This window comes from Ahaetulla prasina, chromosome 4, assembly GCF_028640845.1.
Source record: "Ahaetulla prasina isolate Xishuangbanna chromosome 4, ASM2864084v1, whole genome shotgun sequence".
In the NCBI taxonomy this organism is placed as follows: Eukaryota; Metazoa; Chordata; class Lepidosauria; order Squamata; family Colubridae; genus Ahaetulla; species Ahaetulla prasina.
In genome coordinates this window covers 141,117,771-141,137,673 of record NC_080542.1, presented here as the reverse complement: position 1 = coordinate 141,137,673, position 19,903 = coordinate 141,117,771, and the positions used below count along the sequence as shown (strand labels likewise).

Genomic DNA, 19,903 nt, shown 5'->3' with positions numbered 1-19,903 from the left:
AATATGGAAGAAAGGAGTTTATTTCACGGTAAAATGTTTCTGAGATGAGAAATATTTTAGGGCCGGTACATTCCATGCTCCTGGAGATTTGTGAGAAGTATTATTTATTTATTAAATGTATATGCCATTACTGCCAAGCAACTCTGGCAATTGGAAATTACATACCTGGATTTATTTTCCTCCATTGCCACTAGATCACCAACTACAGCACTCTTTTCTAATGTATTCTATAAACAACGGCTCCAAATGCCAAATTCTGATTATTACTAAGCAAGAATTGATGAAGATTCACCCTGGAACCATTGCCCAAACACTCACTGATTCAGCTATTCTAGCCACTGCAGACACCGTCAGGCCAAAAAGATCTTCGCCCTTGAGATATATAGGGAATAGCTGGAGCATTTCGGAGGTTTTTCGAATAGCTGCAACAGGCTCAAGGATTTTATCCCAAACATCTGTACAGGGAAAAATATAATAAACAATGGAAATTACAAAAAAAGAACTGAATGCTTTGCTCTATTTGTTATTAGGACATTATTTATGGTTAGGATAGGAAATTTATTATAAGAATTAGAGGTCCACCAGACTAGATTTTATATCTGCTTTGGAAATAATGCTGGAATATAAAATACAGAGGACAAGGCTTAAGAGGTTATAGTTATATGCCTCCCCGAAACAGGTTTTAAAAGTGAATATTTCCACAAGAAAGTCTATATTCATTGTATTATTTATTTTGGTCAGATGTTGCAAATTAAAATGTGATCACAAGTGACAGTGACAATGATAATTGACATTTTCTAAAAAATATTTATCATGGGAAATAGCCAGTGGTGGGATTCAGCCAGTTTGCATCTATTCGGGAGAACCGGTTGTTGGAAGAAATCTTATTTTATTTTTTCCCCACTTTACAGGGCTAATCCTGTAAGGAAGGCAGGAAGGAAACATTCTGGTGTTGTTTTTACCCTAATCTTTATTGCCCTGCTTATAGAAACTGCCTCTCTGGTTAACCCTTATGACATTGTAACAGAAGGCGAAGCACCCATTGGCATGAGTGACGTTGAGTTGGCCATGACCACCGAGCCACCCCTACCCAGCTCGTCATTAGGGCAGAGAACCGATTGTTAAATTATTTGAATCCCACCACTGGAAATAGCCTTACATATTATTGGGATGAATCCCTCAATAATTTTGCTTTCCAGGTCTAGATACATTCCTAAGCTAGTATTAAATCAAGATCAGACTTCTTAAGCAATCTTTTCCTGGCTAGGAGTTTTCTTAAAGGCCTGAGGGGTGTAGTGGAGTTTAAACGCTGGAATTAGAACCTTCCAAAGCAAGATAATCAAAACCTGGTGATAAGATTTTAGGCTGGTTTTGCTATCAGCTTCCAGAAAATGCCACAATACTATAAAGAAGGTACAGTAATATGAAAAAGAAAACACCCATTTTGAATTTTAATATCAGGACATAGTAAAAACCATCTGGTCCTTAGGTAAATACACCCTCAGATTCATGGCATATTACACCTTGTCATCATTTATGGTTTCTCCATTTTGTAATATAAAAAGTATTTGGGTTTTTTTCCACATGAAGTGAAAGTAAATAAATGCAGTGCTTAGAAAGACACTCACAGAAATAGGCAAGCTGCTTTCCACTGGGTATTTTAAACACCAATGCCTATCAATTCAATCAGATCTCCCTGGCCTAGCTCAACTAGGGTTCCCGGGTTTCAGTTTACCTTCTGGAGTCAAGCCGGTCAGAATCATATCTTCGTGTCCTTGCTCGATCACTCTGATCACAAACAAGGGAAAGCCGTCCTTCTCTTCAATGGAACACAGGTAGCGGGAACGGCGGTTAGTGTATCGTATGCTCCAATACAACCGGCTGGCCTCAAACCCCACCGGGTAGAGCACCTTTGAAGAGTGGAAGGCAACCATCTGATGGGGCAGCAGCTGACCAATACTGTGGAAGATCAGGCTCCCCACCCGGAAGGTGTGCTCACGATCCCCCCTCTGTACGATGCTAGCGATCTGTCGGACTTCGTCCCGCTGGACGTAGACTCGCCTGAAGACCGCAAAATAACTGAGTTCTTGCTCATGAGTGCTCTTCGGTTTGTGCATTGGGCAAAGCATAGTTTTGTCTTTGAAAAACATGCATTGTGCTTTAATGGCACAGGTGAAGTGATAAACATTGGTGCACCTTAACCTGTGGCAGCCGCTGGTAGCACCCATCTTGTGGCAGAACACGCATTTCATTTGCAAGCCCCTTCGCAGAGCTAGCTCAACATTGATTAAGGCACCAGCTTGTGTCTCATAGACCTCAGTAGACCAAAGAGCACAGTTCAAATGAACCCAGAGGTCTAAATCCAGATTCAGAAGCCTGGCTGGTCCATCAGTTAGCCCATCGCCCTCTTCATGGCAGAAGCAGCATTTTCGGTAGTCTTTCAGGAGAGGATCAGGTTTAAGGGTTGTGCCCAGTTTCTTGAGAAGCTCATCTATCTCCTCTTCACAAGTAGGTTTGAATGTTCCTTTAGGAATCACGATCTGTACATTCCATTTTTTCCATTTCATTCCTTTCCATTTCTTGTTCACTGGTCGACAGTCATCAAGGCCATTGGGAACAGTTCTTAAGCGGGGTTTCAATTTCACGGTTACCTTAAGTTCTTCAGGTTTAGGCTCCACTTTGGCTGCTTCAAAGGCAGGAGGAAAAATAATAAGGGGTGATGAGGGGGGAGAATTTTTTTCCTGCAGTTGAGGGAGGCAGTGAACATCAAAGGTAGAGATGTTTGTATTATATTGGTGGAAACCTTTTGGAGGTTCTTTCATTGGAAATTGGATTTCAGGAGGGACGGATTCCTGAGAAATAATCAGAACAGCAGTTGAAGAGAGATTCACAGCAAAAGTTACGTGCATGCATTATTTGGGACTAGATCACAGTTTTGCACTAAGTAACAGAAGTTTGCACGGTTTAATAATCACTTTGCAAGACTGGGTGGTTTCAAAATTCAGAGCAGAGAATATTAAAATGATGTTTAAGGAAATAGAATTGCAGATAGCTTCTTAACCAAAAGGACCTCTGGTTTTGAAATGTACATATAAAATATTGATATGAAGCATAAGCTTGTACTATCATTGTAAATTGTAAATTGGGATTTCAACTTATCTTGGACCAGGTTTAGAAAATGCAAAATATATCTGAATAGATGGCTATATATCCATATTATGTTCTTTCTTTGTCATGTACAGTCTGATCTGCTGAAGATATGAACTACTAATTAATGTCAGCATCATCTATTTCAGGGGTGAAATCCAGTAGGTTCTGACAGGTTCTGGAGAACTCCAAACTACTTTGAGTAGTTTGGAGAACCGGCAAATACCACTTCTGGCTGGCCCCAGAGTGGGGTGGGAATGGAGATTTTGCAATATCCTTACCCCCAGGAGTGGAAGGGAATGGGGATTTTGCAGTATCCTTCCCTTGCCACACCCACCAAGCCACGCCCACCAAGCCACACCATGCCCACCAAACCATGCCCACAGAACCAGTAGTAAAAAATTTGGATTTCACCACTGATCTATTTTATTGATAGAGGCAAATCTGAGTGTTCTTATTAAATACATTGTGTGAGGGGGAATGACAATCTAAAGTAATTTAATTTATTTATAACTTTTAACCCACTTTTATTTAATGAAATTCTAGTGTACAGTTATATTTTCCCGTTAGTGTGATAGATCCCAACATTAATTGCACAATCTTGTAAGGTATGAGAGAAGCACTTTGAGATGTACAGTAAATGTTTGAAGAGATCCACTTTATATAAAATGTAGAATATAATTAAAATAATGATATCCTAAAGAGTCAAAATTTTCCCTTCAAAATAGATAATTTGGTTTTCACATTTTAAAATACTTTAAAACATATATACAGGTCCTATGTGAAAAAAGGTGAATCTTCAACTGCAGATTGATGCAAAAAATGGAAAAAAAATAAATGTATCTGATGTTAAACAAGCTGCATTGCTCTTGATCTTCTAGACAATTTTTTATTACAATGTTATATTAAAGCAGTGTCATTGCAAGTAAGTGGTAAGTATTTACCTTGCTTTCTGAATTTTTTGCTTGCATGGAGGCTGAATAAAGAACTAAGCAATTGTTACTACAGAAGACAATGTCTTTCTCTATTCTCTCAGATTTTTCTTTGGAATCCTAAAAATAAAAAACCCAAACAAAACAATAAAATAATGACAGAAACATCAAACTCTTCATAAATCTGTAGGAAGTTTATATTAAAACATGATTTTGTTTGAGAAATTTGGACTGGAAAAACATTCAATACTATCATTCTTAAGGATTTCACTAATAACATCCATTTATAACAAAATTTGCTCTCCAACATACAGAATAGTTAAATATATTAATAGGAAAAAAAAAGAAATAAATATATTGCATTGTGATTATTTGCTTAGCTGGTTGTTAACTAGTAGTAAACATAATCTCAGGCCAAATAAAAGTAATAGATGGTAGGACATTGAAGACATGATATTTTTGTATTTATACTGAGAATATATAGAAATATTTCTATTTTTATGCCACTTAAATGGAAGAAACATGATCCAGATTAAAGGAAAATAAATAACAGTGCTATACAAATCATTCTTGTAGTATCAGAGATCATTTACTGGTAAAAGAGCAAATTTTTACATTAAATAAACAAAACAAGCAGCAATAGACAGTTTTCTCAAGTATCTTATTTTAAGATACTTGAACTTTCACTTCCGATTTCCCCAGCCAGCATATTTGAACAAGAGTTCTAACACTTCAGGTTCGAAAAACTTTCTGAGCTCAAAATGGATATCCTCATCATTCTGTACTTGATCAAAAGGACAGCATTGTCTTGAACATTCTGAAATATTTTGAGCCCTGAAATGCACTTTTGTTTTGTGGATTATTACTGAACTGTTTTTCCCCCCCTTCCCCTTCCAAAATAAGTACTGATGCAGCTGGGCTTCATCATGTTTTTACTGCTACTGCCTTAGACCAGGTAAGGTAACACTGTAGTACAATCCTGGGCATAGCAATACTTTTATTAAAACGCATAATTTCAGTTAGAGGGTCCTTTGTGGATGGACTATGTATTGCCTTCTGTTGCAGATGTATAGTTTACAATACAGATAGAAGAAGGTAGGACACAAAAAACAACAAGACTCTTTCCTGTAAATTCTCGAAAAACATTTTGAAAATAATCCTCTTAGTCAATATGAATGCATAGGTCACCGGGCAGTAGTTAGCATGGCCTCCCCCTCTGCACCCGGTTTGATGGCCTTGGATTGAAAAAACAAGGAGCTTGCTTTGATTCTTTGTGGTGCCCTACCCCTGGAATATATCAATTTCAAGTTTTATTCACGTAAAATAGACAGCATTCAATTGATTTTAAATTTTATCTGCTGGAACATAGTCAACAAGAAACAGAATCTTTTATGCTTAATCCTACAAGGCAGGGCTGTCAAACTCACAGCCTCCCGGTTTAGCGAAAGGGGAAAAAGTTGCAATACATCACATGACAACACCGTGACGACGTGAATTTGACACCCTTGCTATAAGGGGAAACAATTAAAAATGGAAATCATTACAGATATACCTGTTTCAGGAAATGCAGTTCTTTAAAAGATTTTCGTACTCCACTGCCCAGTACTACCACTTTACAATGAGAACACCACTGTGACCTTAATGCCAAACCATCGGCAATGTTTGGACTTTGTGCTTTATATCCTGCCAAAACTGAAGATGAGAATACAAATTCTTTTAACGTATGCATCATTCTACTGTAAATATCCTTATCCCTACAAATACCTGCTCCATTATCACTAAATTAATTAAATTTATATGCCACCCATCAACACTAGACAGCAAAATAATGTTATAAATAATGATATAAAACAGTTAAAACATCAAAAGATTAAAACATTAGACAGAAAAATTAAAACACTAAGTTAACAACAAAGTGAATAAAATAACCGACGCACACATGGGGTGGAGGTGGGATCTTCGACTGGTCTACTAGTCACGTCCTAAATGAGATGTCCTATCAGGATGCCAAGCTAATTGACAGAACTAAGTCTTCAGATTCTTTCAGAAGGCCAGATTTCAGATTTCACCTCAAGGGGAATAATTTCAAAGATTAGGTGCCATGGCAGAAAAGAGTCTTCTCCTATATCCCACCAGCCACAGTTCCTTAGCTGAGGGGATTTGGAACATGGCCCCTCTATCAGACTGAGGGGGGGGGGCGAACTAAGATGGCTCCTCAGGAATTAGAATAACAGAATTGGAAGGCTCCTTCGAGGTCTTCTAGTCCAACCCCCTACTTAGGCAGGGAACTCTACACCACTTCAGACAAAAGGTTATTCAATCTCTTCTTGAAAACTTCCAGTGTTGGAGCATTTACAACTTCTTGGAGACAAGTTGTTACACTGAATACCTGTTCTATCTGTCAGGAAATTTCTCCTTAGTTCTAAGTTGCTTCTCTCCTTGATTAGTTTCCACCCATTGCTTCTTGTTCTACCCTCAGGTGCTTTGGAGAATAGTTTGACTCTTTCTTCTTTTTGGCAGCCCCTGAGATATTGGAACAGTGCTATCGTGTGTCCCCTAGTCGTTCTTTTCATTAAACTAGATGTACCCAATTTCTGCAACCATTCTTCATACATTTTAGCCTCCAGTCCCCTAATCATTTTTATTGCTCTTCTCTGCACTCTTCCTAGAGTCTCAACATCTTTTTTACATCCTGGCGACCAAAACTGGATGCAGTACTCCAAGTGTGGCCTTACCAAGGCATTATAAAGTGGTATTAAGTGATCTTGATTCTATCCCGCTGTTTATGCAACTTAGAACTGTGTTGGCTTTTTGGCAACTGCAGCACACAGCTGGCTCATATTGAAGTGATTGTCCACTAGGACTCTAAGATCCCTCTTACAGTTACTACTATTGAGCGAGGTACCATCTATACTGTATCTGTGCATTTGGTTTTTCTTGCCTAAATGTAGAGCCTTAGTTTTTCCACAAGTGAATTTCATTTTGTTCGATAGGGCCCAATGTTCAAATCTGCCAAGATCCTTCTGTATCTTTAGATTATCTTCAGAAGTGTTCACTATTCCTGCTAGCTTAATGTCTTCTGCAAATTTGATGAGTTCCCCATCTATCCCCTCGTCCAAATAATTGATGAAGACATTGAAGAGTAGTGGGCTTAAAACAGAGCTTGGGATATCCCACTGTACACCTCCCTTCATATAGATGCAGTTCCATTGAGGACTACACATTGTTGTTGAGTGTGGTTGGTCAGCCAGTTACAAATCCATCTGGTGGTGATGCTATCTAGTCTGTATCCCCCAGTCCCTCCATTGAGGCACATCATCTGATGGGACCTTGTAGGGTCCAAACCAAGGGATTTGATGGACAAGAGTGCATGGACCAGGAAGGACAGAGCTGATGGGTATCACTCTGAATGATTGGATGAATAATCCAAAAAAGGAGTCTTGTTGGTTGTGAGGGACACAAGTGAACTGCTATTGAGAAAGAGTTGATGGGGCGTCTGGTCTATGACTGTACCAAATTGAATTGAATTGAACTGATGGGTGGATGGTTCTGAAATTGTACCTGTAAGTTTGGCGCAGAGGTGATCAATTCAGTTCAATTCCGCTCCGATCTGTTGGGTCGTTCAATCATTCAGTCCAAATCTATTTGGCCCACTGAACTTTTCGGAGTTCAACTGACACAGAACATCCCACTGCTTGAATCAATTGAAAATCTGATATGATTTTTAAAAAGGCTCAGAGATGAGAAAGGGATTAGAGACTGAAACATATGATGAACGGTTGCAGGAACTAGCTATGTCTGGTCTAACAAAGAGAAGGACTGGGGAGACATGATAGCAATCTTCCAATATTTAAGGGGCTGCCCCAAAGAGGGGGTCAACCTAGTTTCCAAAGCACCAGAAGGCAAGACAAGAAATAACAGATGGAAGCTAATCAAGGAGAGATCCAACCTAGAACTAAGGGAAATTTCCTGACTAATTGTTGTGTCCACTGCTAATCTGAAGTTGTCTTCAGAAGTTGTGCGTGTTCCATCACTGGAGGATTTCAAGAAAAGATTGGACAACTATTTGTCTGGAATGGTACAGGGTCTTCTGCCATTAGCAAGGGTAGACCAGAAGATCTCCAAGCTCCCTTCTGGCTTATCTTCTATGTTTTACGGTCTTCTGAACGCACACAAAGTCCTCCAGCTTATCAGGTTCGTTCAGCAGTTTTACTTTCACCAATTAAAAAATGGTTCTCCGGAAACTTTCCCAAGACTTCTAGTCAGCTGGGAAGAGGGTTCAAATATTCCCATACATTTTTTCATTTCCCCTTTTTTCTCCTCTTGACAAAGAAGAGGGAGTACACCTATTCTCCAAAGCCCCTAAAAGCAGGGCAAGAAACAATGGAAATCTATCTAGGAGAGAAGCAACCTCGAATTAAGGAGAAACTTCCTAACAGTGAGGACGATTAACCAATGGAGCAACTTCCCACCAGAAGTTGTGGGTGCTTGATCACTCGAGGTTTTTCAGAAGAGACTGGACAGTCACTTGTTTGTATACAGTCTCTGTATCAGTTAATAACCAATCCTTAATCCATCCTATCCTGCCTAATTTACAGTTAGTTTTTGACTTACAACTGCAATTCAGCCCCAAATTTTTGCTAAATGAGGCAATCATTAAATGAGATTTACTCCATTTTATGACCTTTCTTGCCACAATTATGAAGTAAATCATTGCAGCTGTTTAATTAGTAACATGTTTGTTAAGTGAATCTGGCTTCCCCATTAATTTTGCTTGTCAGAAGATTGCAAAAGGTAATCAATCACATGGCCAAGCATCCAAATGTTGATTGTATGACCATGGGGAGTCTGCAAAAGTCATGTGAAAAATAGACATAAGTCACTTTTTTCAGTGCCATAACTTAAAACAGTCACTAAGCAAAAGATTATATGTTGAGAACTACCTATCTAGGCATTGTCCTTCTTGGTGTTTATTTTTTTCAGTAACTTCTGTCGCAGTTTGGAACTAATCATGATTAATGACTGATATCAGATTAGTTCCCTTGGAAGCAGAATAATACCCAATCCTACAAACCTTTTATCAGAATTCAACTGATATTACTGACAAAAATAAAAAAGTAACGATAAATATTTCTTTAGATAGTTTCTATCTTTTCTAAATCCCTTTTCTAAATCTTCAATGCTGAGTTTAACTTCTTACTTATTAATAAAATATTAGCAGCTCACACACTGACTCACCATTTCCACTTGATAAAAATGGGGCATTGTGTGGCTTGAGTCCATAAGGCCCTGTCAGTCCAGGAGGGCCGAAGGTTCCCGACTGAGGACCATGAAGTAGGACATGTTGCCTGTATTCAAATGCTGGATTTGTTCTGTGTGGATTCATTATTCCGATGGATGATGGAACATCAGATGCCGTGCTAATTTCATAGCTGTTTGGAATTCTGACATGCAGAAGATTGGAGAATGCAGCCACCACACTACCAATATTCTAGAGTGGAGAAAAATAGTGTATAGTTTCTTTGTTGTTAATAAGATACACATAGTTCTCACTTATCAACTGTAATTGGGACTAGGAACTCCCTTCACTTAACAAGGTGGTCATAAGGGGCAATGTCACATGGACATTCTGGCAGTCCTAGTTACCCCTGTTGTGTCACAGCATCCCACAATCACATGATTATCATTTGCAACTTCCTGCTGGCTTCCCTCTTGCCTTTATTAGAAGGTGTCAGCGAAGGTTATAAACAATCATGTGACTATGAGGACTCTACAACTTCCACAACATTAATTTGTTATAAGTCAGATAGATGTTATATGCTTGGAATTAAAAAAAATTCTCCCATAAATAAAAATTAAAGGATTGTGAACAAACACAGTTGAAAGGGAATAGGAGAATCAGCACTCCCATATACTGACTAAGAATCAGAAAAGATTTTAGGAATATATGGGCAGTTTTAACATACAATACATACAGAAAATTTTTCAAGATATCAGAGTTAAGGCTGGGGCTTTTCAGTTTGGATATAAATGATCCAGGGTTAGCGTAAGCGGCCACCTTTGATGATCATACCAAATTGTTCAGAGTGGTAAAATCGAACTGGTCACACAGGTAACAAATAGGCAAATGCAATTCAGGACAAGAATGTATAAAATAATGTATTTTAGTCACAAAATCCTAACTTTAAATTAATGGGCTCTGAAATGATCAGGCGACTAATGAAGAAAGGGATTTTTGAGTGCCAGTGGAAAGCTTGAATTAAAATCCAGTAAAAGAGATTAATTATAAAATTGGAATGATTAGGAAAGAAACTGGAAATCGAATGGCCAATAGGATAATGTTCTTATCCAGCATATAGCAAAGCTATTGAGCTTAGCTTTTATGACCCTATTATATACAATTCAATGAAACGATACTGAAATTGCATAACAGCATTTAGTGCAACAATTTACTGCAGTAGAAATAAAATTAGCAACCAAGACATCAGTAGTAAACCGAGGACGGCAGGCAGCCTTCTCTATCAAGAGGTGTGGTACCTTTACCTCTGCAGCTGTAGGATGCAAAGTAATGGCAATGGACACAAGCCCAGATTCTGTGTTATTTGGGGCAAGTCCAAGCTGAGAACTGAAGAAAGTTGAACAAGGCTCTATTTTGATGAAATTTTGCTTTGCTTCTGAACCTTAAAGAGAAGACACATTGGAATGTGGTTAGACTGCAGTGACCCCCAACTTCAGCAACTTTAAGATGTGTGGGCTTCAGCTCCCAGAATTCCTCAGCCATGCTAGTTAGGGAATTCTGAAAATTGAAGTCTACCTATCTCACCACTGGATTAGAGAAATCAGTATATATTTGTTCAGAATAAATGTTGGCTTTACCCTTTCCAGTACTGGCTGGCAGAATTGGAATGACAGGAGATGGAATGGACTGTGGCATCTCTTCTTTTACTGCTGACAGATCTGGGTACCTACTTATTTCCATGCCCAGGACACTCTCCGGAGAAGAAGAAGGAACAAAGCTATCTGGACTTTCTCTATCGTCACAAGGATCCTGAATCCTAAGACACACAGCAAAACCAGGACATTTGTAAGTATGGTTCACATTTAAAAATGGACTAGACAACACTAGTCTGGTCCCAGGAAATTGCATTTTTCTTTTTCAGCAGATAAAGGTCATTCAGTGACAGAACAGAGTCTAACTCCAATTTTTAAAAATGGGAGAAATAGATCAAAACTGAAAACTATTCTGAATGCTTAAAACTACATTACATGGATGAACTATAAAAATAATGGGCTGAACTAGCCTGAAGCTCTTGGAATTTCACAAATTGTGCTGTCTTTGGGGTGGCTTGTTGAGACATAAATTACAGATATTCCTTTAATTTATAGATCAAAGAACTTAATAGCAAAAATATCATTATGGGACAGCAGATTCTGCTCAGTATCAAAACACATGAGCAATATTAAGCACAATACAATGTTAATGCCTTTAAAAAAAGACACCTACCTGAGCTCTTCATGATTGTTATGAGGCGGGGTTGGAAGAGAAGCAGGGACATCCACACTCTTAGGACCCTGAATTATGGCCCTGGCTAACAAATCATCCTGTGGCCTGAAAGGCAGCTGAAACTGCTTTGAACCTAAAGCTTTGGCAACAGATAGGATGCACAGATTAAACAAATGATTTTAAACAGCTACCTGACTGGACTGGATCAATGAAAGCTTACATGCATCTCTGAGGAGCCAGAGAATGTTCTGCTAACATTTAGTAACATCCAACATATTCTACGTGTAGGCTATTCCAGATTGAATTTGGAGTAGGTCATATGTGGACCAAAACATGTTTCTTTTGCCTGAATTTGAACATGTGTTTGGAAGAGACATAGAGGTTCCAGGGTAGGTTTACAGGAGGGAAAAGGTAAAGACAGCAAAGATGGGGAAAGGTGAAGCAAGGAAGATGCTGGGGGCAACTAAGAGGAAGGGCCAGTAAGTCTGGACCAGTTGGATTATTTATATTCATTTATTTATTTTAATACCCTATCTTTATTATTTTTTATAAACAATCCAAGGCAGCGCACATACCTAATACTCCTTCCTCCTCCTATTTTCCCCACAACAACTTTGTGAGGTGCATTGGGCTAAGAGTGAGTGACTAGCTTAAAGTCATCCAGTCGGCTTTCATGCCTAAAGCGGGACTAAAACTTACAGTCTTCTGATTTCTAGCCTGGACTGTGCTGAATTTAATTATGGATGTTGCACCGGAAGGAAAGGGAAGTGAAGGGGATGGGTTGGTCAGTGGGTGGCTGAAGCAGAGGGAAAGGGCGGAGAAGAATGAGATACTTTAACCTTGTCCGATTTGTCTTGCAAGACACATTAAGAATCTTGCTTGGCTGAATCCTACAAGAATCAAGAAAGAACATCTTTGGGGGAAAAAAATAGCATATTGTTCCTCATTTTCTCTTAATCATAGTTTCCCCAGAAAATCAGGATACTAAAGGTCGGAGATATTCCATGATGGAGTCCATATTTATGGAACAGTTTTCCCCTGGAAGATAGATTAGTCCTGGCTTTTGTGGCTTCCAAGGTGGAGGTCTTCCATTTGTTTTAATTAGTTGAGTGAATATAATATGTATTATTATATAACTCTGGTTTTATTGATTATTGCCATCAAGTCATTGTTGACTTTTAGCAATCACATAGGCAGATTTTCTGCAAAGTGATGTGGATAGCAAACATCTTACCGTCAGGCCCACCCAACATTCCAGCTTTGGTAGCAAGTTCTTCAGTCGTTGCAAATCCATTCACAATTTTTTGGCCAGTCACAGGTGGAGGTGTAGGAGGAAGGGATGCTGGAGGTGTGGGTGGGTTACTGAGATTATTTTGCTGCATGAGAGAAGATATTTTCAATTAGTTTTCCAAAGGATTGTTGGGTAAACCTGCATATTTAATAACAAAACTAACTAATAGCAATCAGAATGCATACATATTAACTCAGTTCAGACTGAATACCCAGCCATGGTTTCAGTGCTGTGCAAACAAGGTAACAGGGCTTTCATTTTCTTATTTCCACTCTGTAACTACTAACTATTAATAGTTACTAGCATAGTAAAGTAACAATTTTTTTTTCGTTTTCTTACAATTACTCACCAAACACACACATTTTGACTGGCACTACTTGTAGGACAAATACAGATCATAATGTCCATGTTCTGTTTGCCACTCTGCATCAGGTAATCAAGAGCATATATCAAGTAAGGAAAGAAACCAATCATACTGTTTTTGTTTGAGAACTGGCTCTCCAGGTCTTACTGAGAATGAAGGAAGAAAGCATCTTCTTCAAGAACAGATTTTAAAGAAATCTTCTGCTAACAGTATGGCACTGATGAAAGTGAAGCTTTGCGCCAGTGAATTAATTGGCATACATCAACGATCACTCTTTTAAAAACTAACCTAGAACTAGAATGGGAGATATTTGTTTAAAGTTTTCTCATTTGCCTTTTGGAGCAATTCTATTTTGCTGGTTTCACCCCTTTTTTAATGTGGCTTTGTTAGTTTCTCCAGATAAATTGTATCTAATGAATAAAATAAACCCACCCCGTACTCAACTGTGGAGTTAAATAACACTCTCACACATTGGTTGATTCTTTTATCCATGACTCAAACCTCTCAGAAAAGCATGCAAGAGCAAAGCAAAAGCCTCCTTAGAACAAGGGCCATGATGCACACTCTAGGTGGGCGATTAATTTCCCCTAAGGGCGATATGAGAAACTGAGTTCGTTGTGGAGGGCTGCCGCCCTGTCCCACTCCTGCCTGATTTGGCCCGCAGGCTGTAAAATGCTCTAGAAAGGAAGGAGGAATTGTAGCTATAATGCATGAATTGTAAGCCAGTGGAGGAACACATGGAAGAGATTTCATCCTGCCTGATTTGGCTGCGCGGGTGATAGAGGGAGCCCCTCGTGGCTCCCATGTAACACCCCTCCTGCGCAGACTGCACTGGCTGCCTGTGGTTTTCCAGGTGCGCTTCAAGGTTTTGGTAATGATCTTCAAAGCACTCCATGGCATAGGGCCGGGTTACTTACGGGACCGTCTACTGCCACCGAATGCCTCCCACCGGCCTGTGCGCTCTCACAGGGAGGAACTCCTTAGGGTGCCGTCGGCCAGGCAGTGCCGACTGGCGACACCCAGGGGAAGGGCCTTTTCTGTGGGGGCTCCCACCCTCTGGAACAAGCTCCCCCCAGGACTTCGTCAACTTCCCGACCTTTGGACCTTCCGCCGCGAGCTTAAGACACACTTATTCATTTGCGCAGGGCTGGACTAGATTTTTAAGTTTTTTAAATTTTTAAATGCTTAAATTTTAGATTTGGTTTTAAACTGGGTTTTATTATTTATATGTCTATTTTAATTATTTGGCTGATATAATAAGTTTTTTAGATGAATGTTTTACTTTGTATATTTATGTGTTTTTATATGGCTGTAAACCGCCCTGAGTCCCTAGGGAGAAAGGGCGGTATAAAAATATGAATAAACAAATAAATAAATAAAATAAATCATCTGCATAGTTATGACGGAGTACAGAAAACACAATGTGAAATGAATGCAATTCACCGTTGGGAAAGAACTATGATTTTCATCTCATTTCCTACAGTCTTTATAGCACATTCAACATATATTGAGGTTTATTCCATCTGCAGTAGCCAATTCTGTTATCAGTGGGAGATATTCAGGCAATGCTGCCATCTTTATTTATTTTTATTTTTTTAGTTAGGGATTTCATATCCTATCACTGAGTTAAGTGGCTTAGACATCTCTAAAAGCAACATGTAAATTAACCAGAAACAAATAGGAGAATAAAAACAACAGCCATCATGGGAACAAGAGTAACAATCAACTACAGATATTTCAAAAAATCCTTGAAGACTAAAGTGGCTTTGCTGCTTCCTGGAAGTGGCATAACAATAGATTTCTGGAAAAATTTCCCAGTCACCAATTACCACTTGCTGACCTCCAAAAGGAGAAACAGTTACAGAAAGGCGTCGCGATGGTCTCTATGCAAAATCGGTTTGGTACCTGTTTACTGGCTGTGCACGCATGCTGCATGTGCAGTGTGCACCAAATGTGCACTCTGTGTACACGCGCGCATGTGCAGTACATGCCAAAAGGAGGCTTGAGAAGGTAAGTAGAAGCGAGGGGGGGAGGATCAGCTGTGCAGTGCAGTTTAGCTTTGCTAGAAAGCAGGATTTCCTGCTTTCTAGCAAAGCTAAACCCCGCTGCACAGCTGATCGTTGGACCGGTAACTTTTTAAACTGTCGGTTCAACCAAACCGGTACCTTTTTTTTACTACCAGTTTGCCCAAACCAGTAATTTTTATCATACTGGTTCGCCCGAACTGGAGCAAACCGGTAGAATTTCACCCCTGTGGAAAATGGACTTAAACCTTTTATTTAATAATATTTTGTCTTTGAAATAGTAATCCCGGGTGGATTTGTTAATAAATGGAGAGTAGGATTATAACTTTCACATGTGCATGTGTTTGAAAAACATAAAAAAAATTACTGTTAAATATAGGTTTTCATTTTTTTTCTTTTTTCCTAAGGTTCTCCTGCAAGTGCAGGGGCCGCTTTTTTGGATCAATCAAGTATTAAACCAAAATTGACCAAATGGCTTGTTGTCAGAGCCTGACATTGTAGGCCGAGAGAAAATGAATGGTTGAAGTCACAGATGGCTTTTATGCCTCAAGATGGGACTAGAACTCACTGTCTCCTAGCCACTGGTCCAAAGTCACCCAGCTAGCTTTCATGCCTAAAGCAGGGCTAGCATTCATAATCTCCTGATTTCTAGCCTGGTGCTTTAACTACTAGAGCAAACTGGCTCTCTAAGTATAGGCTTTAGCATGCCACAACTTTTAAGAGAATGGGAAGGAAGAATGAAAAACGTGAGGAACGGTCTCAAGAAATCCTGAAGTATGTAAAATAATGAATCCCATTTTCTTATAAAATTTTGAGAGAATTACATAGAAAAATAATACACCTTGTAGATTAGCTGAGAATAGTAATCAGATACCCCATCAAGCGTAGCACTACCAAAAGCTCCCACAAGTCGACTTCCACTACTCTGATGGCCGCTACCATACGGGAGAAAGTGGGCGAAGCTCATTCCAATCATCGGCTCCATTAAAGGCAGCAAGGAGAGTTGCTGGGGGAAAGATGCATAATTGATCACAATTTATAAATTACAATAAGAAGATTGCTACTTTTATAAGCATCAGCAATCCAGATACAAGCATTTGAAAGTTTCCTGATACTAAGCAAAATCCTAACTTTTATACATTGTTCTTAAAAAATAAATAACTTTGCCAGAAATAATGACTCTCAAATGCAACAACTGTCGTGGAAGCCTTGGTTTTAATACCATATTTTCAGGATACAGAACATTCTCAGTGAAAATGTATCTAATGAAAATCCTTTCGTCATCATCTTCATCATAACCGTTCTATTAAGACCCATCTCCAGATTGCAGTTTTGTTCTAAACTGTCAAGAGTTTTACGGCTGCTAACGTAAAAAATTAAGAGTAACAAACTCTTTTCTCCAAACAAACTTTTTTCTTCACCAATACGGCAATCAATCAATCCAATAAAAAATGATCTATTAGAGGCTCACAAAGGAGAAAACTATTTTCTGGAATATTTTATAATAAATTCAAGAAATGGGTAAGTATCAAATGAAACTTACAAATGCTCAAACCTGTATTACTATATGTATAACAGCTTTGAATAAGGAAACATGGTAAAAATAGAACATAGATACCTAAAAAAACAAATATAAGGCATTTTCAATGCCTCTTTTCCACCTCTTCCAGAACTTTTCATTATGGGTTATACTTTTCAGTGCTCACCTGTTTCAACTGCATGAAAGTTTCTGTGTTAGGAAAAACAGTCTGTTTTTCTTCTTCCTCTTTTTTTTTCCTTTTAGGCCGAGATGTTGCTTTTTCACCTGTCCTCTGAGTTCGTTTGTTTCTCTGTTTCTTCATTTCATGTCCTAAATCTGTTCTCTGAACTTGGCTATTACCACAACTTAATGAGCCTTGCAGCGGGTTCCCTAATGGCTGGTTAAGGAAAAAGCAAATATAGCACATCGTATCACTTCAATAAAAATCCTAGATGTTCAAAACTCAGACCCTATAAACTGAAAACACTGAATTTGATAGTGCAACTATCTACCTACCTTCCTACTTCCCACCCAGGTCATCTAACGATATGATCACAAAGATAAATATCGATGACATATAGTTTAACTTCTTCCTCATTCCCTTTAACCAAATTCAAAACCAGCTGTAAAAACTGAAAGAAGAACCAACTATCCCCAATTTCATGAAAGAATCAGTTGGATTGAGGCTGAGCTTCAGAAGTCACAGCAAATAGCACAAGTCTTTCCCCATTACTGTCATGATTGGAAGATGTTTTCCTATTGGCCAGAGACATTGGAATGTTGGGGAGGAAAGCACCTGTTTTAGCAAATGCAGATAGTCCTCACTTAGCAACCCCAATTGAGGCTGAAAACTCAGATGTTGAGCAACATGGTCACTAATTGAGACATCACGCAACCATGATGGATTTATATTACTTTCCATTTGATTGTTAAGTCATCCTGTGACCATCACTACTGATTTTACTGCTGGCTTCTCCATTGACTCTGCTTGCTGGAAGCCAATTGTGAAGCGTGGAAATGTTATATGACCATGGGATGCTGTAATGGTCATAAATGTGAGGACTGTTCATAAAATTACTGTTCAGTGCTCTTGTAACTTCGAAGGGCCATTAAACAGGGCAGACATTAAGCAAGGACTGGCAGAAAATGGCAAAGCTGTGGTATCTAAATTGCTGAGAAAGATATATCTGTTACCCAGCAACAAATGGTTGTGGACATGAACAAAGTACTTCCTACCATATATTTTCCAATGTCCTGAAAGTCAAGCGGTTATTATAAAAAAATGTTTACCATGCTGCTTTCAGCCAATTCCTGTTTTTCGATTAATTTGTTCTCCTCAGCATTCTCTGGAAGGTGGAAGCTGCTATCTGATTTCTGACTGATGTGACTGGTGGCTGTTTTGTTCTTAAGCAGGTGTTTGAGGAGTTCATTCCCTGACTCCACTTTTGCAGGTGATGTGTTGACAGGCGGTAACAGATTCTGTGCAGGAGAGGAAAGCTGAATGGCAGCTTTATCATCTTCCATATCAACATCCCTTTCAGTCTTCATCTTAGATTCAGCTTGTCTGGAGCACTGACCAACTTCTGCCTTTTCTGGTCTAATTTCTTGAAGGCTTGTAGAAATATCGGTCTTGGCTGTGTCTGTTTCTGGGTTTAGACTCGGCGGTTCAGGGAGCTGGTTTTGTGGCAAATTGCTTTCTGCAAGTTGAACTTTCAGTTCTAAGGAAGACTGACCCTTTGCAGCATTTGGTGTTGCTGCATCTGGCAGTTCTTCTTTCTCCGTTTCTCCCGAGTTGCGGGCAAGCTCAACAGGAGTGCTAAGAGTTGGGGTGGACACAGGATCCACAACAACTGGGGTTGGAGGAGCAGTTATATCTGAATGAGGCGTTGATGGTGTATTCACAGAGTCAGTGTCATCCTCTTTTTTCTTCTTTCTTGTTCTTTTCTTTTTGCCCTTCTCCTCAGGAATGATATCAGAATACAGTTGAATCAGAGACTGATTTACTGGATTTGTCCCAGCAAAATTTGTTCCAGGTGGCAGGCTGGAGTCCTGACCGCAGGCCAGACCACTGCTAGTTCCTGGAGAAACTGCAGGCACACCAGTGGCAAACTGAGGCCTGGGCAAGGACTGGGTAAAGCTGACTCCAGAAATATTTCCGTGGGACTGCTTAGCAGAATGGTAAGCAGAGCTTCCACCTTGAACTGGGGCTGAGTCAGATGCAAAAGGGGAAGATCCCGCCTGCTGCTGCTCACTGCATGGTGGAAAAGTGGCAGCGGGAGGAGAGTTTAAGGGTCCTGGTTGCAAAATTGATCCTATCTGTTGCTGCTGCTGCTGCTGCTGCAGTGGTGGTGGTGGTGGCAGTTGTTGCTGTGGAGACTGCTGAAGGGGCTGTGGTGGCCTCATAAAATCACAAGGTCGATCCGAACCAAGGTAAGGTATTTGAGGGAAGGACGTTCTAGCATTTAATTCGGAGCTCACTGTGCCATGCTGCTCCATTTCTATCCTCTGTTGCAGTGCTCTCTGTCGATCCACTTCCTGCATAAGTTGGATCCGTTGCCTTTCCTGCTGCTCCCGCAAACGCTCTTTTCTCTCCCGTTCCTGGAAGCTTTCGCTAAATGGGTTATTGTCCTCGAATTCCACACGAGGTGGGGGACCCGACTGTACACTGGGGCTGGGGGCTAACACAGAAGCAGGTGTCCCAGGATTAACTGGCAGCTGGGGGATCGGAGGTGGCATTCGTGGTGCATTGTGGGAGAAAAGTACTGGAGTGTTTGGAGGCTGCCAGCTGGGCAAGCATGGGATTCTGGGTGGATTGGGTTGGCCAACTGTGTGCTGTGGATGCTGAAGCTGCTGGGTTATCATTGGGAAATTCTGCTGGCCCACGGCTGGTGATGACCCTCCAGGGACCATGGGGGACTGCGAAGCAACGCCTGGCATCCCTGAATGGGGTCCCATTCCAGACTGCTGCTGTTTTATCCGGTATTCTTCAATCAGCTCTGCATGCTCTTTCTGCTGCTTTCGTATCTGCAAAATTCATTTCTTATTTAATTCTAATGTAATTTTTAATTATCTTTACCCCGCCTTTATTATTTTTTTAAATAACTCAAGGAAACAAACATACA

The 19,903-nt window shown here is 39.8% G+C and overlaps 1 protein-coding gene across 23 annotated transcripts in view; it reads right to left on the bottom strand.

The window, feature by feature from the left end:
* KMT2C (lysine methyltransferase 2C) overlaps nt 1–19,903 on the bottom strand; it is a 190,447-nt gene that overhangs the window by 6,570 nt on the left and 163,974 nt on the right. For 16 of the 23 annotated variants that reach the window (XM_058183716.1, XM_058183714.1, XM_058183709.1 and 13 more), the window contains 12 exons: nt 18,072–19,805; nt 16,969–17,178; nt 16,104–16,268; nt 12,818–12,959; nt 11,584–11,722; nt 10,956–11,134; nt 10,617–10,759; nt 9,318–9,570; nt 5,632–5,771; nt 4,092–4,199; nt 1,736–2,852; nt 319–455 (listed from right to left, as the gene is read on the bottom strand). In XM_058183716.1, coding sequence (XP_058039699.1) covers nt 319–455; nt 1,736–2,852; nt 4,092–4,199; nt 5,632–5,771; nt 9,318–9,570; nt 10,617–10,759; nt 10,956–11,134; nt 11,584–11,722; nt 12,818–12,959; nt 16,104–16,268; nt 16,969–17,178; nt 18,072–19,805 — 4,467 coding nt within the window. Of the gene's footprint in view, nt 1–318; nt 456–1,735; nt 2,853–4,091; nt 4,200–5,631; nt 5,772–7,640; nt 7,774–9,317; nt 9,571–10,616; nt 10,760–10,955; nt 11,135–11,583; nt 11,723–12,817; nt 12,960–16,103; nt 16,269–16,968; nt 17,179–18,071; nt 19,806–19,903 lie in introns of those variants that run through there. The other 7 variants (XM_058183717.1, XM_058183713.1, XM_058183733.1 and 4 more) reach the window with 5 other exon arrangements.